At 53.2% G+C, this 23,437-nt stretch overlaps 1 protein-coding gene across 4 annotated transcripts in view; it reads right to left on the minus strand.

Annotated features, from left to right (window-relative positions):
* The window catches only part of ASB2 (ankyrin repeat and SOCS box containing 2), a 43,135-nt gene extending 21,850 nt beyond the window's left edge, over positions 1 to 21,285 (minus strand). The window contains exons 1-3 of one of the 4 annotated variants that reach the window (XM_032624926.1): positions 21,174 to 21,285; positions 7,343 to 7,619; positions 295 to 393 (exon numbers count right to left, since the gene is read on the minus strand). In XM_032624926.1, the coding sequence (XP_032480817.1) occupies positions 295 to 393; positions 7,343 to 7,548 (305 nt within the window). In that variant the 5' untranslated portion in view covers positions 7,549 to 7,619; positions 21,174 to 21,285. Of the gene's footprint in view, positions 1 to 294; positions 394 to 895; positions 992 to 5,516; positions 5,594 to 7,342; positions 7,620 to 13,274; positions 13,521 to 21,173 lie in introns of those variants that run through there. The other 3 variants (XM_032624927.1, XM_032624929.1, XM_032624928.1) reach the window with 3 other exon arrangements.
* Between the last annotated feature and the right edge of the window lie 2,152 nt (positions 21,286 to 23,437).

Here is a 23,437-nt window from a genome sequence, read left to right on the forward strand (position 1 = left end):
GCCCTACGGGGCTACTCCAGCACGCAGGGCCCATTCTGGGGGAACTGAGGGGTTCATCACAAGCTCGGCCTGGCTGGCAGCTCCTAGAGGATGGAGCCTGCGACCACCAAGCCCAGCTCCGCAGGAGCTGCTGGGTCTCAGGGGGACACACCTGGGAGGGTTGTTCCTTGGAGTCCCTCCAGAGTACCCCTCTTCCTGGGGGCTGTGGGACTGCTTCCCATCCCTGCACCCCAACCCCAGTTTAGAGGAGAATGGGCTTGGATGGTCTGGGGGCCGCGGGGTGGGGGCACTTACGCCAGCTGGAAGGACTTGCTGTGGTTGTATTTCTGCATAACCTCCTGGAACAGGCCCTTGGGGGCTGCGGTCGTGGCGCTCTCAGGAGACACAGCGGACCTGGAGGGTGCAGGGCAGGAGTGAAAGAGGGAAAAATACTCTGCATATGAGAAGCGGGTCATGGCCGGAGGCAGGAACGAGGATGGAGGGAGAGCGAGGGGGAGAGACTGACAGACAGACACAGGGCTCTGAACCAAAGCAGATGGCCGGGTCCTCCCTGTGCGCTGGACACAGCTGCTGTGTCTCCAGATTATTTTTGGCCCTTGGAGGAAGCCCTGGGAGATTTAAATGACCATATAAGACAACAGTGAGGTTAACCTCACCCCACCCCCGAAGGTCCCCCTCCCCAGCCAACCACGCAGGAGGCAGATATGAAGCAAGGTGACATTCTTCACCCAGGAGGATGTGAGGACTAGTCAGCAGCAGATCCCAGGATGAAAGGGGCTCAGTCCCAGGGCGGGCCAGGCTGGGTCCCCACAGGGATGGACAAGAGATTCACCGGGGTGGGGGGCTAGGAGAGCAAAGCTGGGGCGCCAAGCCAGGTCTGTGCTCTCACCCTCACCTCACTGGCTCCTCGTTAGAGGGTCCTGCTGTCCCAGGGTCAGGAACAAGCAGTACAAAGGGTAGAGCAAAAAGACGCATGAAGAATTTCATCGGAGTCAGGGCTTGGAGTCAGAGTGACACGGGTTCAAATCCAGGCTCTGGCACTCCCTGGCTGTGTGACCTCGAACAGGTGCATCTTCTCTGGGACTTAGTCTGGTGAGGCCTGAGTGTGTGAATGGTGTAAAGTGCTTACCAGAGGGCCAGGCACAGGGCTCCACATGTGTCCACCATTCATTGCATCATTATTTCGTCTCTCCGAGTCTCAGTTTTCCCACCCCACTGGGCTGTTGTGAGGACAGGAGGGGTGAAAGGAGGGGAGGTGGCCACTGCACAGATCTGGATTGGTTGGAGCTGGAATGGGAACAGGGCATGCTGGCCCATCTTCCAGCGGGTTGGGGATCCTGGTGCAACAGACACTCCAGCGGACCCGGCCTGGTCTCCTGCGCCCCTCTGCGGAGTCCCCTGAGGGATTGGGAAGGATGCTGCGACAGGTGACCAGCATCCCGTGGGCCACGGAGGTGCTGGAACTGTGACCCTGAGGCCCTGCAGATTTTGTGGACACCCTCAGCCACGCCGGGGCACAGGGAAAGGGAGGGAGCAGAGAGAGACGGGAAGGATGCCAGCCCCCTTCACCTGCTGCACCACGGTCATCACCTCCCACCTTCCTTCTCCCCCACCTGCTCCTGAGCAGCGAGCCCGAGTGTGATGCCATGAATGCTAGAGCGGGTGCCAATGCCACTGCCTTTCCTAGACTCAGAGACTGAGGCTCCTAGAGGCAGGAAACGGCCCCAGGGTCACAGGCAACTGCAGAGTCGACTCCCGTCTGCCGCGGAGCCCCGACACGTGCTCCCTCCTCCAGAGGCTTGGTGTCTCCCGCCCCTTTGTCCCTTCTTTGGCTCTCAGGCCACCACGCTGACAGGCCCTGAAACTGGGAACGAGCCTCCACCCCTCTCTGTGCCTCAGTTTCCTCCTTTGCAAAATGAGGAGGCAGGACCAGACCAGGGGTTTCCTCGCTGCTGTGGTTGCCGTGGAGACTTCACTGCAATGAACTCACATGGAAACTCAGGATGCCATACAGATCTCACACCACATCCTGGGGACAGGGGTGCAGAGACTGGCCCTGCCAGGGCCCCTTTTCCCCAGCCCTGAGAGCTGCTGTTTCAGTGTCATTATCTGCACTTGCTCCCGGCCCTGAGAAGCGGAGGATGCTGGGCAAGACGGAAGCAGCCTGAGGCCAGGCCCACCTGAGCAGTCCCCAGCCCTGTGGTCATGACAACGCCCTGGGCTTCTAGCTCTACATGGCCCTGGGGAGCCGGTCACTCTCATCATTGATCCGTGTGTGGCCTCCCATCACTTTTTGATATTAGAATGCTTTTAGCCAGGTAAAACTCATTGATGAAAACCTACCCACCACCCTAAAATTAGGACACCTCTCTGATGGTATAATAATAACAGCAACAATGGAACGGTGAGGCTGGTGGGGATGGCAGCGAGATGGCGACGGTGACATTCCCTCACGATGGGGCGTGGCTTCGCCTCCTTTCTATGCTTGCACAGCCTGTGCTAGGGCCTGGGGGTGCAGATCGATGGCATATTTCTTTTTGTTGATCCTCAGGTGTTCAGAGGCTCATGGGATCGGGTGGGGTGGGGGGGCGGGGGGCGGGTAGGCGAGGACACATACCACCACAGAGCCGCAAGGGAGGGGCTGGGAGAGAGGCAGGAGGACCCGCTCTGGGTGCTTTGAAACTGAGCGTGCTAACTAGGCTTTAGGGGCAGGACGCATGAGTGCTCAGAGCTGGAAGGGGAGCCAGGCCGCCGACCGGGTTCCGTGATCTTTCTGATCAAGGCGACAGGCCCCATTTCACCTCGAGTCCAGAGCAGGGAAATTCCCAGCAGAGAAAACCACTAGGGCTGAGTCATCAGAAGTGAGAGGAACATGGCAGGATGTGGGCAAAGATCATGACCTGGAAGGGGCCCAGGTAGGGCCCCACGTCCTTTGTGTGGGCGGGCAGGTCGGGGTCGGTAGTATGTCACCATCACCAGCTGCCAACAGCCCTGTCCTGGAGTCCAGCTGGTCCCGGCTTCAGACACAGGTCAGGCTCGGTGAGGGTGGGGACCAGGGCTGTGATGACAAGGCCCCCTGACTTCTGAGTGGGCCCTGTCTGAGTTAGTGAGAAGCCCAGGCCAGCCCCAGGAAGGGTGTTACATTGGCCTGGACCTGGCTGAATGCGGGTGGCAAGCAGGCGTCTTAATAGCAGAGGGAGCTGACAAATACAAGAGTCTTCCCATGCCTGCCACCGAGCAGCATCCCATACCTGTTGTCCTCCCATCTGGTCCTCACACGAACACAGGTGTCATGAGTACAGAGCCTGGCACCACAGGCGCTTGATAAATTTAAATGAATGAAACAAAACAAGCAAACAAAAGCCTTTGTAGGGATAGTGTCCCATATGGTAATCTCGGTGCTGTGTGGTTGTATGCCAAGACCTCAAATTCCTGGAGAACCAGCCCCCTGCCCTGTTGGCTGGAGAGAGGAAGAGCTCACACAGGATTGCCCCCTCCACGCCCATTCCCCCCATGAGAGTTCTGTTTCCCCCGCACCCACTGGCCAATGCATCCTTTCTGGGCTGGCCAGAGAGGACTCGCGTGTAGAGAACATGGATTCCAAGCTGCAGCAACTTCTGCCTTCCCATCCATGGCTAAGATTCATTGAGAGCTTGCTTTGTACCAAGTCTTATGATAGGCACATGGCACAAGTCATCTCATTTCATCCTCTAGTCCACTTTGTGAAGGAGATGAAATTGGCTCCCTTTTGCAGATGAGGAAACTGAGGCTCAAAGAGGTTTGCTTCCTCTAGCCTGTTTGGCAAACTCCTATTAATCCTGCAAAGCCCACCTCCTTGACTAAGAAGTAGATCAACCCTTCCTGTGTCCCTCTGACACCGAAGCAAGCCTCTTTGCTGCATCCATCCTGTTGGATGATTATGTACCTCTGGGCCTTTGCCCTCATTAGACTGAAAGCTTAAGGAGAACAGGAACCAGGCCTGATACACATCCAGGTGCAGGGAAGTCACCTGGCACATCGTAAGTGTACGGTAAGTGTAGGTGGCTTATTTGAATTGTTTGCAGCTGTGCACACGTCAGCCCAAGCAAGTTCCTGCTTCATGCTTTCTTCCTTTTTCTTCTTAGAAATTTAACCTTAAATAAAATGCAGAAGTTTAAAGACTGGAAGACTCAGCTTCCTGGAGCCACTCGGACTGCTATTTTCGTACCCTTGGGCTCCCTGTCCCATGAGTGCATGAACCCTACTTCTCCACTGGATGGGACGTTGGTCTGCCTTTCAGGGGGCCCTCAGCGGGCCAAGCCTTGGAAAATGATCCTCATACATGTTCAACCTTCACCCCTTACCTCGTGGTGGGAGAGGAACAAATTGGAAGATGACTTTAAAAGGGAATATTATATTTTCTCTGGGATGCTGAGCTGACTTTCATTTCTAGGATCCCAAAGACCCGCTTGACCTTTACGTCCACGTTTGCCATTTTGGTCACAATCTGATGACAATAAATTATATTTCTAGAGAATTTTATTGGATTCAAAATGCAGGGACTTCCCTGGTGGTCCAGCAGTTAAGACTCCGCGCTCCCAACGCAGGGGGCCCCGGGCTCGATCCCTGGTCAGGGAACTAGATCCCGCCTGCCGCACCTAAGAGCCGGCACAGCCAAATAAATATTTTTTAAAAATGCATTGATTTGCCAAAAAACATTCATTGGGCATCTACAATGATCCAGGCTCTTTGCCAGGTACTGAGGATACAAAAGTGAGTAATATCTCTTCCCTGTCCCCAAGGAGGTCACACAGTGTCCCTGGGGACACGCTCAGGAGGCCGGGCAATGCCTTCCTAGGGTGACACAAAAGCTTGTCCATGATACAGAGGCAGCCTTGAGATGGGCACTCAGGGTCCTCAGGGAGGAAGCGGAGCGAAGTTGTTCAGGCTGCAGGATGTGGGAGAGCACCCACCTCATCTGATTAGCTTTTCATAAGAATACTGCACAGTAGGCCTGGGCAAGTTTTTGTTATTGCCATTTTATAAGGCTGCTGGGGCTCAGAAAGGTCAAGTAACTTGCCTAAGGACACACAGCCAGTAGGTGACAGAAGGAGCCGAACCTCCCAACCCACTCCTGTTTCCACTCTAGTCTGCCACCTCCTCACTCATTCACCCATTCATCCGTTCACCAAGAGCTATGCGGTGTTGCCACGGGTCAGGCCCTGTGTGCTAGATACGAGGCCTCACCGGAAGGAAGACGGCTGAGGCCCCTGCCTTCAAGGAGTTCACAGGTTAATGGCAGAAAGAAATACATAGAGGCTGTTGTAGTCAGGGCAGTGAAAGAAACAGTCAGGAAAGTAAGAGAGCAACGTGCCTGACCTGGGAGGCTGGTCAGAAATGAGGCGGAGCTGGCCAAGTGGAGCCTCTGGGGACATAAGTGATGTCCGCTTTCTAAACCTGCTGTGGGTCTACTTAGACGAACACTATGATATTTGGGGGAAAAAGTGGACAAGGACCCTACTGGGCCCCATACTTACTGTGACACCATGTCTGAATGTGAGCACAAATCCGCGTGTCTCTTGTTTGGGGGACCCTGAATCTCTGTGGGGAGAAGTGTCTTCAAAGTGAAGGAGGGACAGGAAATAGAGAGAGGCTTTTGCAGAATCAACAGAGCTGGTCAAATGTCTGAACTTCAGGGTGGGACAGACCTTGGTTCAGTTCCTGGCCCTGCCGGGCGCGTGTTTTGTCATACGTAAAATGGGCACAGAAACGTCCACCTTGCGTGGCTTTTGTCGGGATCAGGTGAACGCCTGTGGGCTGGGCATGTGGAGGAAGAGAATGTGATTAACAATCCCATGAAAAGGATTTGCTTCCCTAGCAGGGCCCAACCCAGCCTCCTTTCGGAGATGAAAGGGCAGAACAGAGCCTAGGAGGTTTCAGGTCACATCAAGAGTGAGGAGATGCAGGCTGAATCCTGCCCTGCCTGACTGTGCCTGGATCTTGGGTGAGGGCCGCATGGCCTTGGATAAGTCCTTTCCCTGCTGCGTGAGAGCTTTCTTTCTCAGGATAAATGTTTACACCCCACGTGGGGCCTCCACTTCCTTACCACTAGAGGAAGGAGGAGGTCAGGGCACAGTTCTAATGTTTTCAAGTGTCTACAGCACTCCTGGAGGGGGTTCCCACGCTGGGGAGAAGGCTGCGGAGGCCCCAGGACGTATGGCTTGTGCTGCAGGCCGGGTTGGAGGGAACTTGCTCTTCTCTCTATCTGATCCCTCTGAGAAAGAGGAACCTGTGGTCTGACTTAGGCTGAACTGGCCAAAACAGGAACCAGGGTCTCTAGAGCATAAGCCACCACGAGTCCTTGGCCCTGGGCTTCTGTTTTTCAGATTGGGTCTCAGGATGGGATGTCCTTGTGGTCAGCTCAGTAACCTGGAGCCTTCATATTCCTTCCAGCTGCCCAAGGAGGTTGCCTGCCTTCCCCTTTATGGAGGGGGCTCCTGAGTGATGGGCAACCCAGGCCTTTGCCCAGCCTTCCTGGCAGAGGTGTCCAGCCTTGGAAGGGCCAGAGTCACTTGGGGAACACCCTGGTAGGTTTCATCAGGGCACAGGGCCAAAATGTACTGTCACCCACCTTCATCCGTGTCGACTGGCTCTGGACATCGGAAAAAGTCTGTTTATTGTTGCTGCTGTTATTACCATTATTGTTTGAGGTTCAGAGAGGTTAAATGACTTGCCCAAGGTCACACAATTCAAAATTGCATTGTGGAACTGCAGTTGTGGCCCGTATCATATTTCTACTGGTGCGACATGGAACTGCTGTAGATGGTCCTGCTAATGGGAGGATGAGGTCGTGCTGAGATGGGGAGCCAGAACAGGAGGCAGGATGGTTTTCTGGGCAGATGTCATTGCTTCTCAGACATGTTTTGCCAGGGAGATGGCATAGAAAGGGTTGGAAGCCCTGGCCAGATTCAGAACATCAGTTCCTTTGCATCCAGACATAAAGCCAGTGGTACAAGGCCGAGCCCTGGGCTCTGGAATCAGATAGTTCCAATCTCTGCACCACTGCCTGCTAGCTGTGTGACCTTGGACTAGTTACTCAGCCCTGAGCTTCAGTTTCCTCATCTGTAAAATGGGAATATAGCATAGAGCCTCCTAGAAGGTCCTTAAGAGGATAAAATGAGGCCAAGTGTGTACAGCACCCAAGGTGGCACTTGGCACCTTCAGAGCTCAGTAAGTTTAGATAACAAATGTAAGTCATTACAGTGTGAAAATGCATCTTAGAGACCAGGATAACTTGGTCTTGGATTAACAGTGTTTGGGATCTGTGCCTGATGGACGCGCCATCTGGCCTCCCCTTGCTCACCTGGTCCATGGGTAGAAATGCGCAGGTTCGCGGTTGACACGTGTGGACACAGCGGCCTCAGAGGTGGCTGGGCCCCGAGTCTTGTCAGCCAGGCTCTGCTCAATGGCCATCTGGACCAGCTCATCCTCGCTCAGGCTGCTATACAGGTTGTACTCCTCTTGCCCAATGGCACGCTGTCTGCCCCGAGCACTGATCTCCGTGGCCATCCTCTTCCACCTCTCACCTTGGCCTCCAGAAGACACTCAGTGGGGAGGAGCAAGCATCAAATCAGAAAAGTCTGTGAGGAGATCAAAGCCACCCTGGTCACTAAGAGTTATGCAAGGTAGCTATGTCTACACACAGGGAAGCCTGTGCTTTCTTGTGGCAATCACACAATCATTTTTCATCCATTCATTTTGTCATATGATCCACCCAACCACCCATTCATCTACACATCCATCCACCCACTCATCTATTCATCACTCCACCAGCCTATCTAACTATCCGTCCAACCAGCCACCCATCTAACCAATTATTCATCGTCCCACACATCCAGCTGTCCACCCACCCACTCATTTATCCACTCACCCTCCCATCTGTTCACTTAGCCATCCATCTGTCCAACCATCTAATCATCCATCCAACATCCATGCTCCTATCCATCCACTCATCTGTCTAGCCAATCATCACCATCCACCTATCTCTCCATTATTCACCCTCAGATGTATCTGCCTATCCACCACCCATCCATTTATCCATCCATCCATCTATACATCTATATATTCAACCAACCATCCACTCATCCACCATTCATTTTTCCGTTCCAGACAGCCTATCTATACACGTGTGCATGCATCGTTAACTGAGAGATTATTTACTGAGCACCTCTTCTATGTCTGACACTCTTCTAAGCACTGGTGATACAACAACACGATCCCAAGAGACAGAATCCCTGCCCTCAAGGAGATTACACAACCGTGCCCACATTCCTTCCTTCCAATCATCCAACAACACCCTATCCACGCATTTCTCTGCCTTGTGCTAGAGTTGAGATTATTAGAGATGAATCACATGATCTAGTTAAAACCGATGGTTAAAATCATTTGCCGTGTAATTCCAGGGACTGTCTTCTTAAAAAAAATTGCCTTAAGGAGAAATGGACTTTGGTTGAGTCAACTGCTCTTAGGAAATGAAGTAAAATCAGCTTAGCCTGATTTTCATTTTGACCAGCTGACATGCCGTGTGGCTGTAGGTCAGTGATTCTGAGCCCTGACTGAAGATTAGAGTCACATGAGATCTTTTCAAAAAATACCAGTGCTGTAATTCGGCAAATGTTTGTTTGCTCGGCAAATATTCACCCTCCCCTTTCCCCTGGAGGCAGAATGTTGCCCCTTCCTTCCCCACTGAGATTGGGCTTGGCCGTGTAACTTGCTCTGGCCAATGAATGTTAGTGGACGTGATAAAGCAGCCACTTGACATGCGCGTGTGCGGTGGCACTCGCTCTTCTGCCATCGCCAGGACTCCCCCTTGGAGCCATTGCCCTTTAGCTGGGTTCCAGAGTGAACCCACCTGGGGCTGCCACAGCTCAACCAGCACAGAGGAGCTCTGTCCAGTGGGCCTGCAGCCTGAAGCTGAGTAGCCCAAGCTGAGTAACCCAGCCTGGCCTGGCCTAGATCAGCCTATGGACCCTCAGTGCCAGAGCACGAGAATCAATGCTTGTTGAGGGTGCTTTGTCATATAGAGTTCTCGTGGCTCTAGCTAACCAATACCCAGAAGACTAGGCCAGGCACTTCACAGAGAGGACATCTAAAAGGCCAACCACCAAACATAAGGGGGCTTAACTTCCTAAGTGTTTGGGAAGAACTCAGATTAAGACCCCAATGCAATACCATTATACACCCACCAGAATGGCTCAAGTGAAAAAGATGGGAAATGGCAAGTGTTGGAGAGGAAGTGGAGCAACCGGAATGCTCCCCGCTCGTGGCAGAAGTGTCAAAATGGGACGGCATTTGCTAATGCTGAGCATATACATGTCACGTGACCCCCAAATCCCACTCCAGTCTCTATGCCCAAGACAGGTGTACATATGTTCACCAAAAGACAAGTTTGAGAATAATTCATAGCAGCGTTATTCAAAATAAACCCCAATGGGGCTTCCCTGGTGGCGCAGTGGTTGAGAGTCCGCCTGCCGATGCAGGGGACACGGGTTCGTGCCCCGGTCCGGGAGGATCCCACGTGCTGTGGAGCGGCTGGGCCCGTGAGCCATGGCCGCTGAGCCTGCGCATCCGGCAAGTGTCTATCAGCATTTGAATGGATTACCGCACTGCGGTATATCCCTGGGATGGATAGTATGCGCCATTGAAATAGTCAAACTGCCGCTACACACAGTCACAGAATGCATCTCACAAACCTGAGTGAGCAAATTAAGTCAGATAATAAAGAACATACATACACGGTTCGGTCTGTATAAAGTTCAAGGACAGGCATAACTAACTTATGGTGATAGAAGTCGGGAGAGTGGTTACCTTTGGGGGTTACTAAGTGGGAGGGAACATGAGGGGGGCCAGTCACGCTGTATTTCTTGATCTAAGTTGTTACGCGGTTGGTTGGTTCCCTTTGTAAGAATCCCTGGAGCCGTTCAGGCATGATCTGTACATTTCTGTACATTATACCACAGTAACACATCTACTTAAAAGAATATAAAACTGGTTCTAGAAAGGACTGGTGTTTGGGCCCCGTCTCAGACCCATTAAGTCAGAATCTCTGGGAGTGTGGCCTGAGCATCCCACTTCTTCGAAGGGCTCCACGGGTGACTGGGAACCACCACTTGGCAGGAGGACCAGCCATAAAGCACAAGGGGGGGGTCACCCATCTGGGGTGGGAGCGGGGCGAAGGGTGGGATCTGATGTGGGCTGAACCCTTGGTAAATATTCTTCCATCTAATTCCTGTCACAGCCCTAAGAGTAACACCTACTGCTCTGTAAGGCACTAGCAAATGAGAGTTGTTATTATCACACAAATGTGGGTTTTCCAAACACAGCTAGACGAGGCTGCAGCTCCGAAGGCAGCACACAAGGGCATCTGGGGACGGCGGTCCTACGCCCTGCCTCAGCCTTCCTGGGGTCATTCCCCTCCACCCGCTTCTCCCCACCAATTCTGCCTGGTTCGGTCGTTGATTTCCTCCTGCTTGGCCTCAGCAGTGGCTTTCATGGTGGTCTCCCAGCCCCACACCCCAGACCTCACCAAGTCCTTCCTCTGCCTAACAGAATAAAGCCTGCACGCCTGGCCTTGGCCTTCCACCTCTTCAAAATCCAGTTCCCATTCTCCCTTCACCCTCTTCCTCTGCATCCCTGACTTTCCAGGTAAGGCGAGGGCACACCTCTCCCCCAACCCAGCCGTGGTTCCTACCCCAGTGCCCTTGCTTGAGCTGTGCTGGACACATCTCCCTCCTTCCTGCATTTTAAGAACTCCTTCTCATTCCTCAAGGTCCAGAGCAAGTGCCTCCTCTTCCAGGAAGCCTACCCAGTTTCTTCCAAGGAGCATTCTGCTGCTAGAACTTCTCCCTCCAGGCTGTGGTCAGTAGTTCATGTGTGGACTTGACCCTGGGTGGTCTTCCCAAGACCAATGCCTTATGAGGGGAGAATGCCTGGTTTAAGTTTACTGTGTGGGTGGCTGTAATCTCTCCACTATCGTAGGGTACAGCAGACCCTCTTGATTGCCCACCCAACAGCCATTTCCCCCAATTTCTCTGATAGCAGAACCTGGCTTTGTTCAGGCAGGCAGTGTGCCCTCTTCCATGGATGAAGCATGACTGTTCCAAGACAATTGGGACAATCTCACCCCCTTGGCCAGTGACTAATTTAGGGGTAGGCATGTAGCCTGGTTTTGTCCAAAGAGACATAAAGGAAATTCTGCCGGGGTCTCCCAGGAAGGACTTTCCTTTTCCTAATAAAAGAGAAAGCAGTGAAGAAAATGACTCCTCGCCCACACCCCTGCTTTGTGTTGGAGGACTTGCTGTTTGGAGTGGTGGCAGCTATCTTGTAACCCTGAGAGGGACAGTGTCGCAACAGTGAGTTTGACGGAGTGAATGACAGGTCTTCTGAGTCCTTCATTATATCGTTGGGCCGCTGAACCAGTGCTGGGTCTGCCCATCCTGGCCTGCTTATTAGGTAAAGACTGAAGATCCTTATGGTTTAAGCCAACGTTAGGTGGATTTTTTGTTATATGCAGTCAAAAATCATCTTAAAACATGGTTCTTAGGCCTGACCGAGAGTCTTGAAAACACGCCAAGGCTCTAGTTCCACCCGAGACCATGAGCTCAAAGCCTCCAGGGCTGGCGGCCAAGCATTGCAATGTTCAAGGCTTCCTTGACAATTTTAGTAGGTAGCCGGTGCTGAGAACCACAGCTCCACATCAAGTGTCAGGTAGCTGCTCTGTGCTCCACCCTAGGGGAGGGAAAGGGGCATTCTGACCTCAAAATCACTTTGTGCTTAACGTTTGGGACACTATTATTATTACCATTATTATTATTTTGCCGCACCGACAACCTCAGTTTTGTTTATTGTGTAAAGAACCCAAGACTGGCAATCAAGAGACTTGGGGGTTTACGTCCCAGCTCAGCCACGAGCATCTCTCTATCTCTCTCAGGCTCTCAGTTTTTCCATCTGTTAAATGGTGGGATGGGCTAGAACCTGCCTTCCATCCCTTCCCTCCTGGAAGGGGGCACTGTGCAGCCAGGTGGTCCCACCCCCAGCTGACCCAGGCCCTGCTTCCCACCCCTTCTTCGCTTCCCTGTGCCTGAGGTCCCTGCCTTGGCTTTTCCAGAGCTGGAGTTTGGCTCTACCCCCACCTGGCACAAGGCAGAGGCTCAGTTCACGTGGTGCTACCCTGACCGGAAGTGCCGATGTCCAGTGCCTGCCCAGCGTCGTGGTGCCCTGGCCTGAGGGCATCTGCTCCAGACCAGGAGCGAGGGGGAAGAGCACAGGACTAAGAGTCAGGGACCTGGGTTATAGTCTCCAAGTTGATGCTAAAGTGCTGTGTGACCTCAGCCACATCCCTGTCCCTCTCTGGGCCTCAGTTTTCTCATTGCAAAAAGAGGATTTTGGCTAGAAGGTTTCCAAGGGTTCTTCCAGTTCTAAAGCTTCTACAACTCGTTGAGATGCTTGGTTAGCTCTGTGCTAGTGAACACCAAACTCTCTGTCCCTGGGAGTCCCTTATGGTCACTTCAACAGGTCCACCGTATGTATAGAGCTTAGCATCAGTCATGGGGGAATAGGGAACCAAGCAGGAATGGAAGGATCTCAGATCTGAGTGTCAGGAACCCTAGGTCTAGTTTCAATTCTGCAACTTACTAGCTATGTGACCTTGGTCAAGTCACTTCCCCTTCTGGGTCTCCGTTCCTTTATCAGTAAAAATGGGAATGAGACAACCCACTTCACCATGCTGAAGGGGCCATATACACGTGCTGGTCAAGTGCAGGCAGCTGGGAGGGGACCCCTCCAGCCCCTCACCCTAAGGCAGCATTGGCCCTGCAGCCTGGTATGGGTAGCTCAGAGACCCGGACAGCACCCGGCTCCAGCAAGCACCCCTTCCTTGACCAGATTCCTAGGGAGGCGAGGACAGTCAGGTGATGGTTACCTGGAACTGCCATCTCCCGCAGCTAATTCCAGACTCCCAGGCCCTCCCCCGTGGATCAGACAGCGTCCAGAGACTTTCCCTTTTGTCACTTATTCCATGGCATTGCCCCAACAACAGCCCTAGAAACTAAGAACGTCTTTTGTTGAATTAACTTATTAATTCTTATGCATCCTCTCTCTTTTCAAAAAGACTTGATGCCCCTACATGATTGAACCCATTTGATAGACGAGGCAATTAAGATTCAGAAAGGGGAAGGGAAAGGTTTGCATGAGGACAGGCAGCTGGAAAGTATGGATTTGGAGCCCAAGCTTCCTACCTCAAATCCAATGCTCCTTCTGGGAATTCCAGGGACACCAATCCAAGTAAGTGGCACTCACAAGGGTTCTGAGCAGGCAGGGGTAATATAGCCATCCTCACCCAACCCGGCACCTGCGCGGTGGGGACCATGGTGGGTTCCCACAGATGGGGGTTGACCTTGAAGGGACCTTGAGGGAGAAGAACTTCCCTACCCTCACTCTTGATTTTCCCACTGAGATCCTTAGTCTTTGAGGGGCTTTGAGTAAGTCCCCATCTTTAGAATCCTCCTGTTTAAAACGGAGACCCTGGTAAGTACTGTTGTTAAGGAGGTGGTGGTAGAATTAAGAGGTTCAAGCACGGACAGGCCTAGCGCTGGGCCTGGCCGTTGGTAAGGAAGTGTGTGATACCGGGCTACTTCCCCATCATTGGGCCTGTGCAATTACAGGCTAGGGCTGCTGCCAGGGACACTGGCAGGTGGAACTGCTCAGCCTTAGCATGAGGGGGCAATTAGGAAGCAGCCTATGGGGGACTTCCCTGGCAGTCCAGTGGTTGAGACTCCACGTGTCTACTGCAGGGGGCACAGGTTTGACCCCTGGTCGGGGAACTAAGTTCCCGCGGGCCACGCTGCATGGCCAAAAAATGAAAAAAGAAAAAAGAAAAGAAGCAGCAGATGGGGTCAGCTTGGCCGGGTTCAAATCACAACTTTGCTGGTTGGTAGCTCTGTGACCTCTTAGAAGCTCACTTTCTTCACCTGCAAAATGTACCTAAAAGAGTACCTATGTCATGGCAGAGTGAGGGCAGGGGTGACGAGGTGAGATCCTGGGTGATGCCCTGCCCCTCTCTTGCCCTCAGTTTCTCATCACCTTCGTGCTGTCCAGCTTGATTTCTGAGGCCTCAGCCTGGGGGCTAGGCTACCTTCTGGGCCTGAGTCCTGGAGAGAGGCCAGCGGTCTCAAGGGACCCTCTGGGAGGCTGATTGGGGTTAAAAAATAGCCCTTTCCCAGGGAAAGGGAGAGTGTAGTGGGCCCTGCCAGTCGAGCCAGGGGCCTGCAGAGGGAGCGGTGGTCGAGAGTAGCTGATCCAAGGCCAGCTTGGAACAGGAGAGACTGGAGCCACCCCTGAAGCTTCCAGGGGCTCCTCCTTTGCCTCCTTTGTGGGGCCCCAAATTCTGGCTCCAGGGGAGCCCCCACCTCTCCCAGGGCAGCTATAAAATGGGGATAACAGTGGCTGTGACGGGGCTCCTTGAGTTAACACAGTAAAGCACTCAGAACAGTGCCTGGTCCATCCACAGCCAGTGCTCTTCTAAGTTGGGCCTCAGTTTTTACATCTGTGAAATGGGCATAGAAACATGGACGCTTGCAGGACTGGAGTGAGGACTAAATAATAGCGTTTGAAAAGTGGCCCTTCTTCCCCCCAGTTCCTTCCCCTCTCCGCAAGTCCAGGCTCTCTGACAGCCAGGGTCTGCCTGGGAGCTGCGGTGGGCTCTCTGTAGCCGTTTGGGGGCCTGCGGCGGGAAGAGTGGCTTCCTGGATGTTTTATCAGAAACTGGGGGTGCGAGGTGTGGCTGGAAGGGTTGGGGGCAGAAAAGGGACTGGCAGTCATCCTCCAGGGCATCAAGTTCCCCCTCAGCCGGGGACTTGAGTCAGGAGTGAGAGCCCAGACAAGAGGCTTCCTGTCCTCTGCTCATCTACCTTCCCTTCCCTCCCCTCCCGGCCTCGTTCCCTGGCTAGTCACCCTTCCAGACGCAGTTCATGCAGCTCCTCCACCAGGAAGCCTCCCTGATCTGACGGCTGAGGCATCCAGAGCGGCCCCCAAGGGCACCCCTGACGTTCTAGTGCTCTGACTGCCCACTGTGGGCCTGGCTCCCTAGAGAGTCTGGAAACTTCCACAGAGCAAGCCTGTATCACATTTGTGCCATAACCCCAGGACATACCCAAGGCCAGGTACACAGTAGGTACTTAATAAATGTTGGATGGGCAGGCAAATGAATGATTAGGTCAAACCTGGGAAGCACAGCTATTATGAGAAGACACTGTGCGTGGTAGAGGGCGTGACCACAGGTGTCTGACTGCCTGAGTTCAAAGCCCGCTCTGCCACCAGCTGGCCGTATGATGGGGAGCAGATTACTCCACTCCCTCTGCCTCGTTTTGCCCCTCTGTAAAATGGAGATAATGATAGCATCCGGCCTACAGAGGTGCTGTCAGACAAAACGAGGTAACGTATAGAAATGGGGGACAGGGCGCTTGGCATGTGGCCAGTGGCCCAGGAAAATCCACTAACATTAGTCCGTGGCTCCCAGGATGCTGCGGTTCTCTGCTCTGACCCATTCCTGCTGAGATGCTGTCACCTGGAACTCGTTCCCAGTTGGCAGTTTCCATGCAAACTGTTTTCCCCTGACAGCGGTGGTCAGGAGGGTCGGCTGTAGCTGTTGGCCCCCCGGGCTGTCTCGGGTAGCCCCGAGGGACGCTGCAGAGACCCGCTGGATGGGTCCAGGGGTCAGTAACGGGCTCAGAGCTTGGGAAGGAGGGAGATCTCCACGCTTTCCCTAAACCCAGCCTGGGTGCAGGATGGCTTCTCCCCACCACTTCCAAATCCACTGCTCCCCAGGGCCCCTCCCTCTGCCGCCTCCCTTCCTGCCGGCACGACCCGCTGTCCTAGGAACTTCAGAAGGACCCACAGCCCAACCCACTCCTCTTCATCCTGGGTTTGAAGTCATGTATGAGGTGACCACCTACAAATGACAATAGTGGGTTTCTGGTGAGCACTTAGTTCTTGGATCAGGGCCGCACGTAGTAAGGGCGGGATGAGTACATCAGGCAGGGTCCACCTGGGTGTTTTAGGTGTGAGTGTGGACTGTGCGATTCAGCTCTTACACAAAGCACTGTGGTTCAGACACTGCAACAAGCACTGGGAGAACCACAGCCCTAATGCCTCCGTTTGCAGTTAATTTACACTCTTACGTATGTTGTTAGCTTGAGCTGTGTGATACATTTGTGATGAGGGTACGGTTCCCATAGATTTGTGATGAGGGTACTGTTCCCATTCTACAGATGAGGAAACTGAGGCACAGCAGGAAGAAACTGATGAGGAAGAGACCAGAGGCCACATCTTCTGACTTCACACCTCGCCCTCATCCTATGTAACCCACAGCTTCCAGTTCTTTTTTAAGTTTTGAGTAAAGGCCTGGGTTAAACTAAATTAATTATCTATCTATCTACCTATCTATCTATCCAGGGCTTCACATCACATGACCTTAGCCCAAGACAGTCCTAAATACCTGCCGCTGGCCGAGCCTGGGGCCGTATGAGGAAGTGAGGAATTGACCTGGGCTGTTCCTTGGCCCCCAGGGTCCTCAAACCCCTCTCCTTGCAATGCCCAGTATGTTTACGTCAAAGCTTATCTTTCTGATCTGCTGTTCCTCCAGGATCCAGAGAGGTCCTAGGAAATCTGGGGAAACACTTCCAGGTGGAGAGCTCGTGAGTGTAAAACATTAAAGCATTCTCTCCCCTTCCTGGGTCCTATGGCTTTAAAACCTAAACCGTAAAAAACGCTGGTGCTCACACTACTATATATAAAATAGATAAACAACAGGGAACCATATTCAATATCTTGTAATAACCTATAATGGAAAAGAATCTGAAAAAGAATATGTATGACTGAATCACTTTGCTGTACACCTGAAAAAAATAGCCCTTTCCCAGGGAAAGCGAGAGTGTAGTGTACCCTACCAGTCAAGCCAGGGGTCTGTGGAGGGAGCGGTGGTCGAGATCCAAGGCCCGCTTGGAACAGGGGAGACTGGCGCCACCCCTGAGGCTTCCAGGAGTTCCTCTTTTGCCTCCTTTGCGGGGCCCCAAACGCTGGCTCCGGTATATCAACTATACTTCAATAAAATTTTGAAAATAAAAATAAAAAGGCTGGTGCTGTGGGTCCCTGCAATGTTTCCTGGCCAATTTCATGTATTACACCATTTGACTTCTCAAAACCTCCAGAGTCAGGGGAGGATTCTTCCCATTGCCCAGATGAGGAGACTGAGGCCCAGATTGTAAGTGGCAGAGAGCCTGCCTGCCCCTCTTTTCATCAGACCTTCTGACACCGAATATTTAGGGCAGTGGCCAGCGGTTTTAGTTACTCTGGAAGTCTCTGCTCTGGCTAAGGGGCGAACCGGCCTTGCGGGGGAGGGAGAGTGGAATCCAGGCCACCTTCATTGGCCCCCAGAGGGGCCCAGGTCAAAGCCCCAGGGTGGGCCTTTGTAACAGGCAGTGCTGACAAGCCTTTGGCTGCCGGCGTCCAGGGCCTGGCAGCTAATGGGATTGGAGCCTTTTGTCCAGACTCTAAAGCTCAAAAGCCCCTCCCAGCTCTGCTAATCCCAGAAACTTTGGTGCTGGTTACACACTCCTGGCTTCTCTCGGGAGTTAGGACTTTAGGTTTCTGAAGCTGGGCCAGGGTTGCTGGAGGTTACCAAGGGGATCTTATCACAGCTGATCCCATAGCCCAGGAGGGAAAGCTGAGCCCCAGGAACGGGGCATGACAGGCCCAAATGACCCAGGTAGGGGGTGACGGCCAGGGATTTGAACCTGTCCAAAGCTGCTTCCGCTCCCACGCCACCACACCGCCAGACCCTCTGTGCCCACTGTATGTTTGGGAGACCAAAACTCCATCTGAAATGGGCTGAGCGCCCCTTGCTAACCTGAATCAGGGCGAATCACTCACAAGTGGTCTAGGACCCTGATGACAAGTTTTAGAAGATTATTTACTTATTGTTGTACATTGAGGAAGCTACCACAAAACAGAGGGTGAGAGGGAGAGAAGGAAGAAGAAAGAACAAGAGGAAAAAACCTCTTTCCTGTTTTTGGTGGAAAATATTCCATTTTCCGAGGAGAAGCATAAATTCCACACAGGCCCAAAGGCCCACAATCTGAGGTGGTGCCATGAGCACCAGCTAAGAAAAGCATCAGTGAATGCCAAGTGTTTTTTTTTGTTGTTGTTGTTTTTTTGGGTTCGCGGGCCTCTCACAGCTGTGGCCTCTCCCGTTGCGGAGCACAGGCTCTGGACGCGCAGGCTCAGCGGCCATGGCTCACGGGTCCAGCCGCTCCGGGGCATGTGGGATCTTCCCGGACCGGGGCACGAACCCGTGTCCCCTGCATCGGCAGGCGGACTCTCAACCACTGCGCCACCAGGGAAGCCCGTGAATGCCAAGTTTTATCTCTTTGGGCCCCATGCTGTTGAGTCCCCGGGCTCGTGGGTTACCTTCAGCTCAGCCTCCCAAGTGGAGGACACGTCTCTCACCCCCTGGCCCTGCAGTGGCTGGAGGTGAGCCCTAGCTATGCTGACCCTGGCACAGCTAGGCGCCTTCCCAAGGTCCCCCTTGTCCAGCTCCCTGTCTTTTCCTGTTGCAGTCAGCCTGGCTCGCTTGGCACATACAGTCTGGACGCAGGACTCCAGGCCCCTGCCCCAGCCTCTGTCCAGGGCTCAGCGAATGCCTTGCTTTGCCATCTGTGCCAGCACCCCACACGGTGTGGGGCTGAGCCTCTGACAGCTGCTGCTCCGCCCCTCTGCAGCCCAAGTATGGCCTTGCCTAGCCCTTATCCTGGGTACCTGGAGCACAGGGACTCTCCCTCATCTTGGCCCCTGGGTGGCAGAAGGTTCTGGAAGCTCTAACTCCAGGCTTCAGAGGGGGAAGTCTCAGACGGGGCAGGGGTGTCCTCCCAGAGCCCCCTCCTCACCCAGCCTAACCGCACGCAGGACTGACTGGAAATTGTTTTCTTCGAGATCACACCAAAATCAGCTAGGTTTGTTCTCCTTTCTGTTTGTTTTGTTTGCTTTTTGCTCTCCTGCCTTGATTTAAATATTTTTCTTCTCTCTCTCTACTTCTCCTCTCTTTTTCCACCCCTCTCTTCTGTGCGCTTTTCTTTAAAAACTTCAGGCAGGTTAGGAATCACCTGACTTTTACCTTACCACCATCTGCCCGAAACATTTCCCTCAACCGCAAAGCTCTTAATGACTTCATTGATACCCCCAGGCATTAATGAGTCCAGAAGAAAGTGCTAAGGATGAGAAGTAAAGATATAAACAAGTCCTGTGACAGCCGCCCACTCCGGGCCGCCTGACCCTCTACAGCTCAGCAGTGGAAGGACAGTGGGTGGGTCCGGAGGTATTTTTGTGCCTCCTTTGGGAAGACTCTCTTGGATCCAGCCTGTCCACAATATACAGCACCTTATGATCCTTCGAAGGTGCCAGGACGTGTCTGTTTACCTCAGTGCCACTCCCCTGGGAGGCTGCAGAGACCACGGCTTAGACTGTGGGCACTGGAGGCCCATCGGCCAAGAGGCCAGGATTTGAGTTCCAGCTCCAACTCCTCCTAGCTGTCTGGCTTTAGGCGAGACCCTAACCTCTCGGGACTTCAGGTTCCACATCCGGGAAATGGGAGTAACCATCACCTTTAACTTATACCCATGAGAAGAGTCATTGGGAACAACCACCGCAAGCCCTGGACTCAGTGCCTGGCTCACGGTAAATGCTCAGTGAACACTCACAGATACTGATTACTCTTATTAATTGTAAGGTCACCAGGGGTGGGTCATACTGGGTCCCCACCCCAAGGAGGAGGAAGAGGGCATCATGGGCTGGCCTGTTTGTGCAAGAATGGGTGATGCAAACTAGAAGGGTGCCAGGTGGAGGCGGCTGCCAGCCCCTGGAGGAGGTTGTGTTGTAAACAGACCTGCCACCAGCTGTCGGGACCCGTCCAACTGTTCCAGAAGTGACTGGAGCATCTGCCCCTGGCTGCCTCACTGCGCTCTGCTCCAGGCTCCGACAGCAGAGATCAGGGCCTGTGGCTGGTGGGCTGGTCCCTCAGGATCTGTCTGGGCCCCTGTGAACTCCCTCAGTCCCTATCTCACACATAAGCTCTTCCATCCTGGGCAGGGGGCTTGGCCTCTGCCCCGACTCAGGTCTTCATCACTTACCTAAGGGTCACTGCCTCCCTGCCTCTTCATTCCGGGCCATCCCCCTGGCTTCCTGGGGAGCTGCCTGAAGTCAGATTCCACCCACGCCTCCTCTGCTCAAAAATGATCAGAAAATGTTCCATCTTCCTGCCTCACCTGGTGGGACCTGCATCCCCCATCCCCACTCCCCCGCTTCCCCTCCCAGCATCACCCCCACTTCTCACCTCCTGACCCTTTGCTATAGCCACACTGCACTTCCCACCATCAGCCCAGACCCACCCCGGCTTGTCTGTCTTTGCGTGAGCCGCCCCTCCACCTGGAGGTCCCTCTCCCACACACCCTCCACCCACCTGAGGACATCCACCCATCCTTTCAAAGGCCATCACCTCCTTGAATATGTCCTCATGTTTACACACACACGCTTCTCATTCTTTATGTGGTGTCATAGTTTTTGTTTGCAGATCCTATTCCCTCTCCTAAACCCCACGTCATTGCAGGTACAGCCCTTGGCATCCAGTGTTGCTATCACCTGCCCCCCCCCACAATACTGCACACACATAGATGCTCCATAAATGGCACATGAAACTGACATCCCCACGCATGAAAATATCTTTCATTCAACCTAAAAGCATTTCTGAAATTCATTTGTCTGACATAGACCTTGACCAAGGCCTACGGAACCAACAATAGCATCATTGATAACTCCTTTTGCATTTCCATTTTTAGAAGCACACAGCAGAGTGATATTCTGAGCCAGAAACCTCCAGAAGATCGGACAAGTACGTGCAAACAGCCGATTCTTGTCCCCCAAATCCAAAATGAAAATCACCAGCTTGCTTTATAACTCAAGAGAATAAGAGAAAGAGGTTGACGCAAGAGCATACTTGGACTTTAAGAGGTTACAGATAGGCACCGCAGCGGTAAGCCCCAGCCAGACGAGCAATCTCGCTGTATAAGAAAGTTGAAAGCATGCATTACCTGTTAGGCTCTGAAACAAGGGTACAATTCAGGGGTAATAAAAAAGATTTTTCTTGAGAGTGCCTTAATTCAGAACATGCTCCCTGAGTTTGCCTTCTGCCCTGGCCCTGGGCTCCTGGCTGCTGTGCCAGGCAGTTCTGAAACACTCTCCTTTGAAGCAGGGAGTTTATTTTGGGCCCACCGCATGACCAATGATGGCAAGCCAAGCTATAAGTTGTTATGAATCTCAGATTTCCTGTTTAAAGATTGCACTGGGGAAGCCGCGATCCTGGTTCCTCCAGGGCGCGTCAATTACGGACTTCACTTCGGAGAGCATCTCGGAGCTTTGGCCCTCCCGTGATGTCATCACTTGTGATCCCTGACATGGAGGCCATATATGGATATGTTTCTGGAACTCCCCAGGAGGGAGCGAGAGAGGAGAGAGATGCAGAGGGTAAGAGACACGGAGCTGGGAGATAAAGACACAAGAGCAAGGAAGGAAGTGTAGGAGCGATGAGAAGGGAAGAGAATGGGGAGAAAAGAAGAAAAGTGGGAAGAGAGGATGGAGAGAAGAGACGTGAAAGGAAGGAGAGGAGACAGGGAGGCTGGGAAAGAGGAGAGGAAGGAGGGAGATGGAGAGCAGGCAGGAAGGCAGGGAGGAGGATGGGCTGAATGAGAGGGAAGGGAAGATGAGAGCGTTCAGTGGAAGGGCCTTTGCAGAAATCACTGCGTGCATAGCAGGTGGCACAGCCCGATATTTGGAGGTACCAGGATCTAGCTGCTGGAGGCCATGGGGTGGGGCTGGAGCTACAAAGGGCAAATAAGCATGTGAGCAAGCCTTGAGCGGAGGCACACAGCAGAAGGGAGCCCTTCCTCCAGGGCCAGGGAAGAATACCCCGTTTCTGGAATCGACGGAGTGCCACAAAATGTCAGCCTCGGGTGTTAAAGAACAACACACATAGAGGCAGACGCACTGGGCACACGGGATGCCAGGCACCCATATGCCTGCATCTGTGTTCAGATCTCAGGTGTCAGAGTCAGGGGGCTGGAAGTGTCACTTGGTCTATTCCTCTAAGTGGAAAATAATTTCAATTTCAAAGACCCCTTCCCCCTTTCCGGATATTGGATTTATGACCCCCCGGCGTGGCTCACTTTGCGTAGTTCATCTGGAAATAAATCTCAGTGAGTTCAGGGTGCCCTGTAGTCGGGTCAGTGTTCTGGAGGGCTGACCCGGGGCTGAGGACGGGGGGACATGATTAGTCTCCGGCTGACTCCCAGCTACTTACATCACTCCCGCTGGGACAGTCCCCCCAGACCGCTGTGGCTGGCGGGTCACACACAAGGACAGCTCACACTCAGCCCCTCCCAGACTGTGTGCCATGGTGGCGGGGTGCAAGAGAAGGTGGCGGCTGTCTAGGGCTCTTTAATGTCTGGGAATTTTTCTCAGTAGGAAGGAGTTCTAGTGGACTCCATGGAATGCATCCCTAGGGTTCTGCTGCTTCCTTGGCATCCCTGCCAGACACGGGGCAGAGATTCCTCTCCTGTTGATGTGTCACAGACCTCAGATTTGGCCTGGGAGGGCTGGGCCATGGGCAGACACAGGGCCCCTTCTCAGGTGACCCTCTGCCTTGCCTCTCCCTGCCAGTCCAGACAAACCGCTTATAGTCAAGAAACCTGGAGAAACTCAGTCTCCAAATCCTGTTGCCTGTGCCCGCACTCATCTTTTGAAAATTAAGAGCCCAAACGGTAGGTGAAGCATCACGGGGAACAGAAAGCGCCTTGGGGGTGGACAGCAGGGGGAGGGGACTGGCCAGATACACTTTGACTTGTATATGATAACGTCTTTTGGCTGTACTCACACAACCTTTCCAGCAAGTGCTACTGTCACCCCGTTTCACTGATGAGAAAACTGAGGCTCGGAGAGGCTGGGGAGTTTGTCCATAATCCCAGAATCTATAAGTGACGGTTTAGCAGTTTGAACCACATCTGCCAATGCAAAAGCCAGTGCTTTTAGTCAGTGCAGCTCTATCCCCCAGGTAATGGGAATCCAAACGTTGGGGCAGAACAAGGAGCCCTGCAAGGCTACGACTATAAATTGGTGAATACTTGCTGTTCCCCTGGTCCTTCACTCATCCCACTTGGGAGACTCGATGCTGCAGATAAAGGCCCACAGACCCTGAGATAAACACCGGTTGGCCTGTCTGTTGACATCACAGGTCACTCAACTCCAAAATGAACAGGTTGGGCTAACCTGGTGATTCCCCACCTTAGCTGTACGTTAGAAT

This window comes from Phocoena sinus, chromosome 2, assembly GCF_008692025.1.
Source record: "Phocoena sinus isolate mPhoSin1 chromosome 2, mPhoSin1.pri, whole genome shotgun sequence".
NCBI classification, from domain to species: Eukaryota; Metazoa; Chordata; class Mammalia; order Artiodactyla; family Phocoenidae; genus Phocoena; species Phocoena sinus.